We start from the raw sequence: 14,703 nt of genomic DNA on the forward strand, positions 1-14,703 counted from the left end.
CCCGAACCCTTATCGCAAGGATGACATGAGCAGGATGTTTCTCAGTGATACGCTACTCAGTTTGAGGTACATTATGAGATGCAACAACTGTAATTCCTCACAGCATTCCATCAGCATTAACAAGTTTTTGTCCATCAACAAATAGATGTGTATATTTCTAATTTATTGCGGTGCACAAGTGGGAACTGCATCATATCTTTATCAACAACGGTGCATACGTTAGCTGAGCACTGACGAGAATGACTGATGTAACATTAAAGTTTGTCAAAGTAATCTTGCTCCATCCTTTATCTTTACTCAAAGTAGTAAAAACAACAGAAAATCTGCATTAATAGACACGGTTTTAGATAATATTGGCCCACAGCTGATTAACAGAAGTATTTCAGCAAGACCCGCAATATAAAACACAAAATTATGTCCCCCACTGCATAGGAGCTCCACCACCTCGGGGTGGAGACTCCATTCCCCGGGCCTTGGCCCCTGCCTCGACAGCATGTCTGCTCCCTAATATAAATACCCCCGGGATGTAAATTGCCCTCAGCGAGAGCAACTTCCCTTGTGCCCACAGGAGGATCTGGATCGCAGACCCCCCTGATGGTTTATATAAGAGACCACCGATGTGTTGTCGGAACGAACAAGCACATTATGGCCCCTCAGGTCTTGGAGGAAGTGTTTCAGAGCCTGGAACACCACCAATATTTCTAGACCATTTATATTCCACGAGAGATGATGGTCCCGCCACAGACCCTGGGCTGGGCGACCACTCATGATCGCCACCCCCAATCGTGAGAGATGCATCCGTTGTTAGTGTGACGCGAGGAGCTCCCAGCACGGGCCCTTGGGACAGGAACCAAGGTTCTTTCCACATGACTAAGGCGCGAAGGCAGCGCCGCGTGACCTTGATCATGCGGAGAGGGTTTCCCCTTGGTCCTGAGCCACCACTGCAATGGTCTCATGTACAACAGGTAGCAAGGTATACCGTTGGATGCTGCTGCCATGAGGCCTAACAGTCTTTGAAACGGCTTTACAGTGAGTGGCTGGCCTAGATTTACTTGTTTCATGGCTGAGAGAATCAAAGCAATACGAGCAGGAGACCCCCATAATCCCATACCACACCCAGAAAAGTGGTCCTCTGTAATGTAGACAGCACACTTTACTTGGTATTCAACCTCAACCCCAACTTTTTCATCTGAGCGAGAACGACATCTCGATGCCGAACCGCCTGATGATCCGATTGAGCTAGAATCAATCAATCGTTGATATAATTCAGTATGCGGATGCCCTGGAGTCGCAGCGGAGCCAGGGCTTCATCCACACACTTTGTGAAAGTGCGGGGTGATAAAGCTAGGCCAAACGGAAGAACACGATATTGGTACGCTTTGCCCCCGAGAGCGAACCTCAGGAACGTCCTGTGTTGTGGAAGGATGGATAAATGGAAGTACACACGTCCTTTAGATTTATTGTGACAAACCAGTCCTCTGACCTGATCTGTGACACGGTCTGATTGAGGGTGAACATTTTGAATATGAGCTTCCCTACTGAGCGATTTAACAGGCACAGATCTAAAATCGTATGCAACCCCCCATCCTTCTTTGGGACAATTAAGTACCGGCTGTAGTACCCGGACTCCCAACTGGGAGGAGGAACCCGTTCTATAGCCTTCTTTTGCAGAAAAGCTTTTACTTCTTGTTCCATTACCAGAGCCTGCTCAGGGCCAACCACTGTGGACAGGACCCCTCTGAACGCATATAATGAGGTGAACAGCGGTTTCCCTCGGCAGGGACTACCCTCAGAAGCCTGACACTGGTGGTGTCAGGACTTCTTTTTAGAGGAAGCCCTCTTCTAAACAATAACGGTCCTCAGAGCCGCACCACATCCCCGTCTTTTTTTTGACGCTCTGCTTTTGTTGCGCCCGATGTGAGAAGCAAGTCGACGGCCGGGGCTGCTCCCGCCCAGCAGCCCCTGAGACATGAGTGCAGAGTGGCAGGAATTTCTGGAATGCTTTTTTCATCCTGAAACCTTACGATGACCATGTTTACTGAGTCACCGAAAAGGCAAGCAGGGGAAAGAGAGCCGTCCAGAAAGAAGGTATTTTTTCTCTCCTTCATTCCTGAGAGGTTCAGCCCTAAATGCCTCTTTGTGGCCATCAGGGCTCCCACTGACTTGGCCGTCTCCTTGGTGGCATGGAGAGATAAATCTGCTGCCTGAGTTAAATCTCGAATCACGTCAGTGCTGACCTCCTCACTCTCACTCATGTCTTTTAATAGCTCGGCCTGGTATGCCTGCAGGATTGACATAGTGTGCAGGCATGCCGTGGCCTGACCTGCTGCCGAATAAGCTTTACCAACCAAAGCTGATGTGTTTCTGAGTGGCTTGGTGGGTAATGCCAGTGATTTAAAGGACAATGCAGACTCAGGGGAGAGATGGCTCGCAAGCGTCTCTTCGGTCCTTGGCATCGCCCCATAACCGTATTGTCTAGACCCATAAATATTTGAATATTTAGATGTTTGTGGACTAAACACACGGTGTGAAACTGGTCTTTTCCATGACTTCGACACCTCAGTGTGGAGGTTGGGAAAAAACGGCAAGCACCGGTGGAGGCTGCACACGAACGTGCAGAAAGCGTTTATCAAGCTTGCTTTTCTGCCTGGTCTCCTGATTATCTGCTGGTCACTCAATGCTTAATTTAGCTACAGCACGAGTGAGGAGCTCCACAAGCTCCTCACATGCAGGAGACTGCACACTGTACAAATACTAACAACATCCAGCTCCTCAGAACTGGATAGTTGCAGTACCGATGTCTCACTCTGGGCGAAAGTAACCGCAGTGCATACATAAAGCACAAACCCTGAACTGAGGCGCTGGATCTGACAGGGAACTGGCTGGGGCCGTGTTAAACCCCTCTATCAGATCCATTTGCGAACCCCACGTCTGAAGCCGCCATGCTGCGTTGGCAAACTCCTGCCTAACAACTTCTAAGGAGAGACAAAAACACCAGAGACAATGATTCACACAGAGTGCATGCTGAAGACACAGAAGCTGACGCTGTTTGATTCAGGTGTGCTTTAGTTTCCTGATCGATGACGTCACCCGCCTATTACGTTCCGTCACGCTATTGGACTGATTCCATACGTGCTTCATAACGCAATCCCACAGCGTTGCAACGCAGTTCGAGTTCCCTTGAAAGGGAAGTCTTTATTGTCACTTTTGATCAATGTCCTTGCTGAACTAATGAGAAAGCTAAAAAATATATATTTATTTTAAAAATACAGCCTTTTTAACTGTAAGAGTCAAAGAAAAGGAAAATTATGTATTGACTAAATGTTTTTGAGGAGTCATTATTTATGTTTTTGAAAAATAGTCACTGTATTTGATAAATCATAACTGCCTAAAAGAAAATTTGACTAACATTATAAGTTTTTAGGGGGGAAATTAATGTAGAATTTAGTCCTGTTAAATTTAGAGGCTTATGTCATATATGTTATAGACGTGACCTAATATTGTAGCTGCCAAAAAGTCTTGCCAGGAAGCTTCTAAAAGGGCTGTTAAAGGAGCTGGTTAATATCGACTCTTGTATAGCCAGACATTTAACCGTAAGGTTTGGCCCATTCAACTGCTTATTCTGGCCAAAAACTATCCACTTTGACAGAAAGAGACAGCCTGACTAATACGTAAAGCGACCAACCTCAGTTTGTTATATATTTATGTGCTGTTTAAAGTTCTCAGAGATATATTCATATTCTAATGTGTGGAAATAATCACTGTGAACAAGCACCAAAAATGTCAAAAATGTATGACTGGATGATCAGAATATCTGCCTGTCCAAAAGTACGTACTGATTGTTTCACAGCAATAACAAATATGCCATCTTTGAGACTAACCCAATTTTCCTGTTCTCCACTCTTCTCCAGCAGGACTGTAGATGTAGATCAGGCCTTTGAAACTAAGAAAAACATGCACGCTGGTTTGGAGACAGAGCTAAAGCTTGAGAATATTAGACGTAGCCACCAGGAAAAAGAGAGCCAAGAAATGGAGCACCTACGGCAGCGTCAGGCCGAGGCTGAGCTGGAGCTAGAGGAACTGAAAAGGAAGAGAGAGGAACGCCGCAAAGCACGTGAAGAGGAGGAGCGGAGGAGAGATGAAGAGGAACAGCAGAAAATAGCCAAACAAGAGGTGGCTGATTTAAAAACACAAATATTAGCCCAGTTAACAAATATATGTCTTTAAATGCTTTTCAAACACTCTGTGTTGGTTGTGGGAATGTTAAACTGTCCAGGTTTCTTCCAGAAGCAGAACATTATTTAAAGGTTCTATTTAATTTTGTATTAATAACTACAGGAGGAGAAGAGACAGATGAAGGAGGACATTGAGAAGAGGAGGATGGAAGCGGCAGAGAAGAGAACGAGGAATATAAACATCACTTCCACAGATAGTGATGACCCATTTAACCATCTAAGCCCCATCAGTCCAACTTTCAAGGTAACTGTAAATATCTTCATAAATATTCGTAAAGGGATAGTTCACCCAAACATTTATAAATATTTGATTTTAATTTAATCACCATCAGGCCATCCAAGATGTAGTTGTCTTTTTTTATTCAGTAGAACAGTAAAGAAGATTTTTAGCTGAAACTGTGGTCCTTGGTGATTTGTATAATGCAAGTCAATGGCTATATCGTCACTTTGAGAGTAAAAAAAAACATATTGCAGGCAAAACAAAATTAATGCCCGTGGCTCTTGACGTTTTCATTGAGGTCTGAAGTGAAACGATCGGTCGCATTGTGACGTATGCACTGGAGCTCAAAGCATTGAGAATCTGTGACAAGCCAATCTCCCTGATTGAGGTTCCCGATAGGTTGTTATATCCAGGATAGGCACAAAGTATGAGTTTGATGAACAATACAACACACACGTCCCCCTCTCTGTTGTAAACAAACACAGTGTCAGCACAAGTGTAAGTTTGCTCCCGCACATTCGCCATTATGCAACAGGAAGCTCGCGCTTCAGACTGTCGTGCAATGCGCTCAGGACCATTTGCTGAGGCTGTGGATTACAGGTAATAATAATGTTGTAAATAATGTTCAGTTTCTTGCACAGACCGATCATTTCGCTTCACAAGACCTCAATGTATCGTCAGGAGCCATGGGTATTAATTTAATTTTGCCTGTATATGTTTATTTTTTACCCTCAAAGTGACAGGAGCCATTGACTTGCATTATACAAATCACCAAGGACCAGTTTTCTTCTTTACTGTTCATTTGAAGAAAATAAAACGTCACCTACAATATATCTTGGGCTGATGGCCTGAGGGTAGGTAAATTAACAGCAAATATTAATTTTTTGGGTAAATAATCTTTGAAAATATTTCTTCAATTGCATCGCTACGAAAAACTAGAAATGCTTTCGCAACCACAACAAATAAGCAATTCTCAGACAGTGAACATTATGAACATTATGATAAATAATCCTGTTCTTTTTTCAGAATACAAGCCCCATCTTATTTTGTAAGTTGCTTGTGCTTGTTGTGCTGTGATCATAACCTGTTTGCAGTGTACGTATTATAAGTGGTTGAACACATCTTTTGAGTCAAGTGATCTGCATGCATATTCATATGTTGATCTCCAGATAAGAATTACAGGAATATTCCAGGTTCAAAACAAATTAACATGTTTTTAAGTATCACAGAAAATAATTATTACCTGTCCTTTGTAAAATCAAACTAATAAAAATATGTCATTTTATTTGGTAACTGTCATTAGTGACTCATTACTGAACTTGTGATATTCCTTTAAATTGGTTTAGTTCCTTTTTAGGCCATTTTCTTTTTTTTTTAAAGTTTTTGTTTCTTAGCTTGAACTACCAAAAGTGTTCGAAATTGTTATTTGTTTCTTTGCAGCATTTGCTTTACAGTGAATTATAAAACAGCTGTGTTTTACACATGCACTTATGGGACTTTTATTGTTGTACATCTTGTAAAATGTATTCTGACACATTTTTCCATTTCTTGAAGATGTTTCATCAGTTCGGACACAAACGATGAGTTGAATTTCATCAATAAATGGAAAAACACACGTTTAGAGGCTCCAGAAAAAAATCAACATGACATTTTGTGATGATTAAGCATTTGCATAGACATATTCATTAAAGAACTGTCCTAGATTTTCTAAAAAAAGGATCATACATCCAGAAGTTGGAATAAAATGAAAACAGCATAATGGTAGATTTCATATCCAGTGGTGCTTGCACAACAAACAAACTCCTAACCCTAACTAGAGACCAGAGTATCATAGAGACTTGTGGCATGGACAACCACCAAGAAACCAAACAAACCATCTTAAAAACCACATAGCAACGCCCTGGCAACTACCCAGCATTATGGCGGTGAGGTTGCACAGGCAATAGGTCTGCAGACTCTTTAAAGGGTAACTAAACTCTAAACCAACTTTTTTTAGTTAATGATCTGTAAGAATGGAGCTTCATAAATGCTGTTCATTGATTCGAGTACTTTTTTTTAACATTTGAGTATAAAGTGTTTTCATTTTTAAATATATGGTGTAAAAACGTCTGAGTGCTGCCCTCTTCAGGTTAAACGGAATCTCCTGAAGTAGGGGTACTCTCTGACGTAGGGTACTCTGTGACGCTACTCTGCCACGCCCCTGGCAGCCCCTAGTATAAAAGCATCTGGTTCCGTCAAAACCACTGTAGCGAGTCAGGAGTTGGAAATTGGAATCACGAGTAACGTTAATGAAAACGATCAGGATTGCGTATTTTAGCATCTAGTTAGCATAGCATTTATATAGTTATTTAGATTATTTCGTGTAGCCTAGGTAGTTATTTAGCATAGTTAGTTAGTAGCATAGTATTGCATCAGTTAGAATAGTGTAGATTTTTAGCATCAGCTTTATCTGTATTTAGTACAGTGGTTAGGGTGGTATAGGTGTAGTGTTGCCGGTTGCAACAGCACTGCTGGACTGTATAACTTTCCCCCAGACTTGGAAATTAGGCGCTAGTGTTTACATGCACTTGTGTGCCAAACGCTGCTCTTCCTGCATGGACTCCACAACCGCCGGCGCGTTTTGCTGGATATTTTTTTTCACATAGCGGCAAAATATGCTTAACGTAGGTCAATAGTAATAATAATCCACTCAGATACTGGACCCATTCTCTCTTGCGCGGCTGCTTCGCTAGCATCGTCGGATGCCGATCGCGATGCGGGAGTTAATGCGATGCGACACGGCAGTCTGAGCTCGCGGCTCGAATTTATATGGTTTTAGCTCTGTGTCCACAGACAATTCGTCCACTTCAGGGGAAGGTGGGGGAGAAAAGTCCTCGACTTTAAATGACCGCTCTGTTGCAAAGCTACTTGCGTCACTCCAGTCACTCTCCATCTTAGCGAGTCTGACAGCAGCTGTCAATCACTGCGTCACTGCGGGTCTGTCAATCACCCGCTCAGCCCCGCCCTCGGTTCGTCCGTTGGGCTCTGCCCACTTTTCCAGCATTTTTCAAATATTGCCAGTGGGTGGAGTCAGGCTCTGAACAGGGGTTTAGTTACCCTTTAATGTCTGGGGGATCGGTCTCTAGTCAAATCTTACCAATATAAACAAAGTAAGATTACTCAGACACTTAGTGGTTCAGTCTAAACACAAACTGTAGGTCATGAGCCTAGCAAAGCTGGAATTTATAGCTAGGCTGGCTTTTATCCACTGGTATCCAAGGTCAACCCACACAGATGCAGAACATAGTGTGAGGGGCACAAAACCTAGACCCCTGAGAAATGGAAAAAAAGTAATATAGCCTTATGAGTCATCTTCCTACATTGCAAGATCTAAAGGTCTTAAGGCCAATTCACACTGCACCGACAGACGCAACCAACGCCGTCAGTCACCAAGGAACAGCACGTCACTTCTCACACATTCTACTTCCGATTTAGCATGTTTAGTCGGAGAAAACAAGCTTTGATAGACGCCAACAGACTCTGACGGGTAACACACTGATCAAAGTTACTGTTGCTGTCTGTCGGTGCAGTGTGAATTGGCCTTTAACGCTAAATCTACATTATCCGGATACATTTTAAACCAGCGTTTTCATTTCAACGCGCTCTCCCTGTCCACACTAACGTTTTCAAAAGTTGCTCATCCACATTGAAACATCTGAAAATGCTTAAATCACCTCACTGCACATGCATAAATACTAAATAGTTCACAAGATAAAAGACTGAGAGAGCAGACATAATAAAGTTCTCAAATTTATCCAAGAGAGCATTTTCAAAATGCTCTGTCTTCGTTGCAACAACCCTCAATGTGGACGGAAGGCGTAAATGGAGAGAAAAACATGCGTTTTTAAACGAAAATGTATTAGTGTGGACAAGTGACCATATCTGAACCTCTTGAACTTTTATGTGAAGTTCTTGAGGACAAAGCAGATTTACACATCCTAATACAACGCAAGGCGTTTCTTGAATTGTGAAATATCTCTCAGGAGTTCATTATGGCATTCTAAAGGCTGGAAAAAAGCCATAGTCCCTGACTCCCTGCTGTTAGGTTTATTGTACTAGAATAAGTTTAGGTGCTTATTTTTTAGGGGAAATTACTACCTTTTGTTGCTTAATTTTTTAAGATTTTTTTTTCCAACTCTGCTTGCAACTTTTTTTAATATGAAACTTTTTTTGTTAAATTCTAGATCACAGAGAGAACAGAATCACTGAATCGATCTTTAAAGAAAAGGTGAGTTCATTCAACAAAATAACATTGTAATAAGACACAACAAACGAGCATGTGGCCAATGTAAAGTACTTGACCTTTTTGGCCTCAGTGACTGCTATAAATGGCAGATTCTTACAAGTATGTTGGCAAAATGGCTGTTGTCTAAACGTAAATATTGACATAGGTGGCCTAGGTCACTAAATACTTTGTTTGTCCATCGCCTTGTCAGCAATGATTTATGTGATTGTGTCTTTAACCGGACTGTATGCTTTTCCTGATGTCTAGTAAGATATTGTGGTGGATTAAACAAGTCTTATCACCAATATACACCAAAAAGTTCAGGACACTATGTAAATAATAATTTAAAAAAATTGTTACACCTTCTTGTTGCAATTTTGTAACTTTTAAATGTAAATATTATATATGTACAATATATAGTAGCCTTATACACATTATATACGACTGAATATGTTTTATGCATTTTGCCTGAATTTCAGTGTTATACTGTTATATTTGTATAAGTATTTTGAATTAGATTTTATTTTTATTTTTTCAGTTTTAATTGTAATTTTAGTTCAAGCTTGTAATGTGCATTTATAATTTTTTTTATATTTCTATATAGCTTTAATTTATTTTTATTTCAGTGTTAGTAATCATATTACTTAACTTAAACCTACTTCAGTTAGCTGCCAATACAACATTTCTAATTTTCAAGTTTTTTATACATATATATAATATGTATATTTTATTTTATTTCAATTCAATTCTTTTTATTTTATTTTAGTTAACAATAACAACACTGGTTCATATGTATCAATCAATATTTTTTGTATTGAAAACAGTAACAGTTTCAAGAAGTCCCAGAGACCCGTACTCCTGCCCAAGATTGATGACAAACTGGAACAATACACGCATGCAATCGAGGTACAATTTATAGTCTCATAATACTATATGTTATGCTTTCATGTATCTGTATATATTAGTTTCTAGTCAAAGTGTGCACTATAACTTCTTATTTTAGTATCTAATGTCTGGTTTAAAGGGGGGGTACAATGGTGTTTCATGTATTCAGAGTTGTTTACAGTGTTAAAGAGATGGATTCTCATGCTAATAATGGCCAAAGTTTGAAAAGTTATTTTGAACGAATAACAGAGAATTTCTGTAATGAAAATCATACTTCCGGGTTGCAACACGTTTCGGCTGGTTTTTTTCTATCGTAGATCTAATGACGTAGACCAGAGTGGAACTCCTTATATGAGCATTGCTCTCGGAAAAGCGCGTTCACGCACATGTCGACCAGAGGAGAGAAAGACCGCGCTCATCGACGCGCTACTACCGGAAATCATCATCAGCAGCGCTAAATAGAATGGTTGATGTCAAGAATGTCTCCAAAAAAGTGTGTTTTGGGATGTGAGGGAAAGTTTACCTTGTTCAGCTTCCCAAAGAACCCAGTGTTACTGGAACAGTGGATGCAGTTTGTATTTCCGGGACAGCAAAGGAGTGTGGCAAGTGCGGTTTTGTGTTCTGGTCATTTCAGTGACGAATGTTTTATTAACAAGGCCCAGGTCGTCGCTGGATTTGCAAAACGGTTGGTTTATATATATATATATATAGTAATATGGCCTACCGCACCACGATCGATAATAAGCAAACCTTCCCGGGCGCTCCCGCTTGACTCTATAGCTCCGCCCACGCCCAGAATCAAGGACCTCGGCTTTTTCCGGATAGAATCGGAAAGCTGTATTTTTATTTTATAAATATGATGAAACTAAAGACTTTTTGGAGATATGAAGGGCGCACTATTACTCTATAGGTACTCAAGATTAACATGAGATTGACTGAAACTAAGTATTTTACCCCCCCTTTAAGAACAGCCTCTTAGTAAAAGCGTTATTGGGGCTACCAGGCCTGTCTCTGGCAGCATTTAAACTAATGGATTAGATGTTTATATTTAGAGTATCTCTGCCTCCTGAGACAGTCTATAGTTAAATTTGCATTTCCTTAGAAACAATATATCACTCTTGACTTACTGAGTCTGACTGCCATAATGTGTTTCAGATCTCGTCCAAAGAAGCAAAGATGACTAAGCCAGTGGTAGTGGATATGCCATGTGTCTCTGCTCCAGTGGCCTCCAAAAAAAATATTTTTGAAGCTGGAGAGGCCTGGAGTCAAACCAGCCTAAAAGGAATGCCCTCAAAGGTCAGAAATCAGACGGTCATTTATTTACTCCCACACCAAAAAAAAAAGAAAAAAAGAAAGTATTTCCTACTAAATAATAGAAAACGTCTTTGTATGTAACCCTTGTTCCCTGATGGATGGAACGGAGATGTAGTCGGACGTACCGTACTGATTAGGATCGCTTTGAGAGACCAATCTACTTCGAGTGTAATAAAACTAGCCAATGCACATTGGCATGCGATAATTGCATCAGTTGCTCTGCCTCGCAGCGCGAGCATATAATGAGCAGAAGGTGCATCGCATCTTTGTTTTTCCGCCGAGGAGCCGAGCGGAGCCCGGAGTCAGCGGTGGTCCAGCAATAGTGGCGACGGGACTACGGAACGAGGGTTAAATACGTAACCGAGACTTTCCCTTTCAGTTCGGTCATGTTCAACATGTCCACAGTCCATTAGTCCAAAGAAAACCATTAGTAACACACTACGCCGTCATTGATTAAAATCCTGCAGCGCACGCAAGGTCCCCCTGCTCAAGCCAGTGCATGTCCAGGCCAGTCTGAAGTTTGCCAATGACCATCTGGATGATCCAGAGGAGAAATGGGAGAAGGTCATGTGGTCTGATGAGACAAAAATAGAGCTTTTTGGTCTAAACTCCACTCGCCGTGTTTGGAGAAAGAAGAAGGATGAGTACAACCCCAAGAACACCATCCCAACCGTCAAGCATGGAGGTGGAGACATCATTCTTTGGGGATGCTTTTCTGCAAAGGGGACAGGACGACTGCACCGTATTGAGGGGAGGATGGATGGGGCCATGTATCGCAAGATCTTGGCCAACAACCTCCTTCCCTCAGTAAGAGCATTGAAGATGGGTCGTGGCTGGGTCTTCCAGCAGGACAACGACCCGAAACACACAGCCAGGGCAACTAAGGAGTGTCTCCGTAAGAAGCATCTCAAGGTCCTGGAGTGGCCTAGCCAGTCTCCAGACCTGAACCCAATAGAAAATCTTTGGAGAGAGCTGAAAGTCCGTATTGCCCAGCGACAGCCCCGAAACCTGAAGGATCTGGAGAAGGTCTGTATGGAGGAGTGGGCCAAAATCCCTGCTGCAGTGTGTGCAAACCTGGTCAAGAACTACAGGACACATATGATCTCTACAATCTCTAAAATACAAATTAATTACTTAAAAATCATACAATGTGATTTTCGGGATTTTTGAAAATTACAGACATCTACATGCTTTGTAAGTGGGAAAACCTGCAAAATCGGCAGTGTTTCAAATACTTGTTCTCCCCACTGTATGAAGTAAAAACTAAAACGTACAAAAAAAACATTTTAATTATTTGTAATACATTTTTTGGCTATTTTTTTTGCAAGTGTCCTAATTTATGTAGCCTACGGTTTTATATTTTTAGGATACAGACATTGTGAAAGTCGGAGTAGCAAATCTGATCAACCATTGGGTGAAAGGAAGTCCAGAAGGCGGGAACAGACACTCCCCTTCCACACCATCTGTGACTGTGAGTCTATTAATGATCCTGGGTAAAGTTAACCACTGGGCTGGGGAGTTAAATGTATTTGATCCATGGTGGAATACAAATTCTAATCGTAATAAAGTAAAAATACCAATTGTAATCAAGTAAAATCACAAAATAATGCATTTATAGTGCCTCCTTGTGGCAGAATGATCTACTGCACCTTCACTTATTTTCCCTTGTTTTCACAAAATCCAGTTAATCAATCATTATGTCATATAAACTGCAATATTCTCTGATGTGGATATGTGTTTTATAATGTTAGTGGTTAAGGTCTAAAAAAATCTTTACATCCAGATGTAATGAACATTGTTTCTGTCAAATGTAAAGACTTTTGAAGACAAAACATTGCTGTTACTTTCTTTACAAAAGAAAAATCATTAAGCTACACAACAGCAATTTATCTTTGAATCATTAATCAAGTGATGCTTAAGTACATTAGGATAATGTAAGTTTAACATCACAGCCCCTGGTTTATATCAAACAAATAGTTCACCCAACAATCGTTTACTCACCAACACGTTGTTCCAAACTCGTTTGATTTACTTTCTTCTGTGGAACACTAAACAAGCAATTCTGAAGCCTGTGCTGGTCTCTCTTCCATGCAATTACAATGAATGGGAATGGGAGATTTCCAGTTTCTGAAAGGACACAAAAGCAGCATATACATATTATTAAAGTAATCCATACCAAGGTTATTATAGGTTTGGAATTTTAAATGAATTAAATTATTTTTCATTTTAATATCAATTTCAAATTTGCTATAAATTTTAGTTTAGTTTAATAAATTGTTTTTTTTTTTCGGTTTAATTAGTTTTTATTTTGTTAACACTGTTGTATTTAGTCTTTATATATTTCGTTTCAGTTACAGTAATTATAGTTTAGCAGAGCTAACGGAAGACTTCCAGAGTAGACAAAAGCAATTTCAGCAAGTTTAATGTTTGCACAGTTTAGAGCTAACTCTTGTGCAAACCTCTCTATAATACAAATAAAAATATTTCTTTTGAGATTGAAAAATAACTAATCAAAATCAACTTAAAAGTATAAAAGCAAAAATGAAAAATAAATCAAAAATAGCTTGCCTTAAGAAGCCTATAACGTTACAATATGTGGTCAACAGTAAACCTGTATCATGTCTGTAGCCAACATTAAGAATTAACTACCATCACAGTCATTGCAAAGAGCAAGGGTCTATTGTCCCTCAGCAGCAACTAATCTCGTATTCTAGTCATTTATAAACATTTTACTTAAGGATATCTAAGCTGTACACAAAGGGATATGCCGATGAGGAAATTTTCCTATTGATTAACAAACTTGTAACAACACTGGTGTTACCGATTACACTGCATATTATACAAGAAAATATATTTGTTAACAGCGCTCAGGGTCTGTAGCGCTTATTTTAATCTTTAACATTAGATCTTTCCTTTCTTGGAACAAAACAAATGCTAAAGGTTGATTCAATGTTACTTTTAATGAAAAAAAACAAAACAACAAAATAGTACAATGACAATCTCAGTTATATAACAGAGAACTTTTATTAACAAAACCAATAAGACTAAAGACATGGTATACGCGCGTTGTAACACAAATAAATTAAAGGTCTTTGTTTTTCTCCTTACTTAAAAACTAGTGCTTATTTTGCGGTTCATTATTATTAATGAAAACATCTCCAATAAAATAGTACTATGACAAGTTTGCTTATATTAAACATCAAACTTTTATTAACAAAATGAATAAGATGGATGATATATACCCACATAGTAACACACACAAATAAAAGATCTTTGCATTTCCCCCTTACTTTAAAATGAATGCTTAGTTTGTAGTTCATTAATATTTTTTTTATGAAAACAACAACATTAAAACAGACAAACTGAGTCTCTGCGCTGCTTCTGTGTCCAAATGAACTATTTTGTAAAACAACGGTGGGGGAGGTGGGCAAGTTATTTGACCCCGAGCTTAGAAAACGTTCCCACGACTATGGACGTTGGGAGTTGATTTGGAGGAAGTTAGGCCAGGCGGTAGCGGACTTATTCACATCCGAGGAGATGATGCACTGTCTGCTCTGGTTTTCCCTCACGCATCCAGCTTCACTGGGTTTAGATGACATGGTGCAGACGGGGCCGAGCCTGCTCCTATACGCATCTCCACTGATCGCTCTGCTCCCAGGAGTTCTAGACGGAGTTCGCCAGGACAGAGTTCGTCTACTGCTAGTAGCCGTTCTGGACGGCCCAAGCATGGTTCACAAAACTGTTGTCTCTCCTGTATGGTTCTCCTTGGGAGATTTCCCTCAGGA

The 14,703-nt window shown here is 40.3% G+C and overlaps 1 protein-coding gene across 2 annotated transcripts in view; it reads left to right on the forward strand.

Moving 5' to 3' along the window:
- The window catches only part of lsp1a (lymphocyte specific protein 1 a), a 37,603-nt gene that overhangs the window by 14,274 nt on the left and 8,626 nt on the right, over positions 1-14,703 (forward strand). The window contains exons 5-10 of one of the 2 annotated variants that reach the window (XM_079604128.1): positions 3,912-4,173; positions 4,339-4,479; positions 8,679-8,722; positions 9,544-9,625; positions 10,760-10,900; positions 12,285-12,389. In XM_079604128.1, the coding sequence (XP_079460254.1) occupies positions 3,912-4,173; positions 4,339-4,479; positions 8,679-8,722; positions 9,544-9,625; positions 10,760-10,900; positions 12,285-12,389 (775 nt within the window). The remainder of the gene's footprint in view (positions 1-3,911; positions 4,174-4,338; positions 4,480-8,678; positions 8,723-9,543; positions 9,626-10,759; positions 10,901-12,284; positions 12,390-14,703) is intronic. The other variant, XM_079604129.1, reaches the window with a different exon arrangement.

Source organism: Phoxinus phoxinus (genome assembly GCF_949152265.1).
Source record: "Phoxinus phoxinus genome assembly, chromosome: 25".
Taxonomy (NCBI): domain Eukaryota; kingdom Metazoa; phylum Chordata; class Actinopteri; order Cypriniformes; family Leuciscidae; genus Phoxinus; species Phoxinus phoxinus.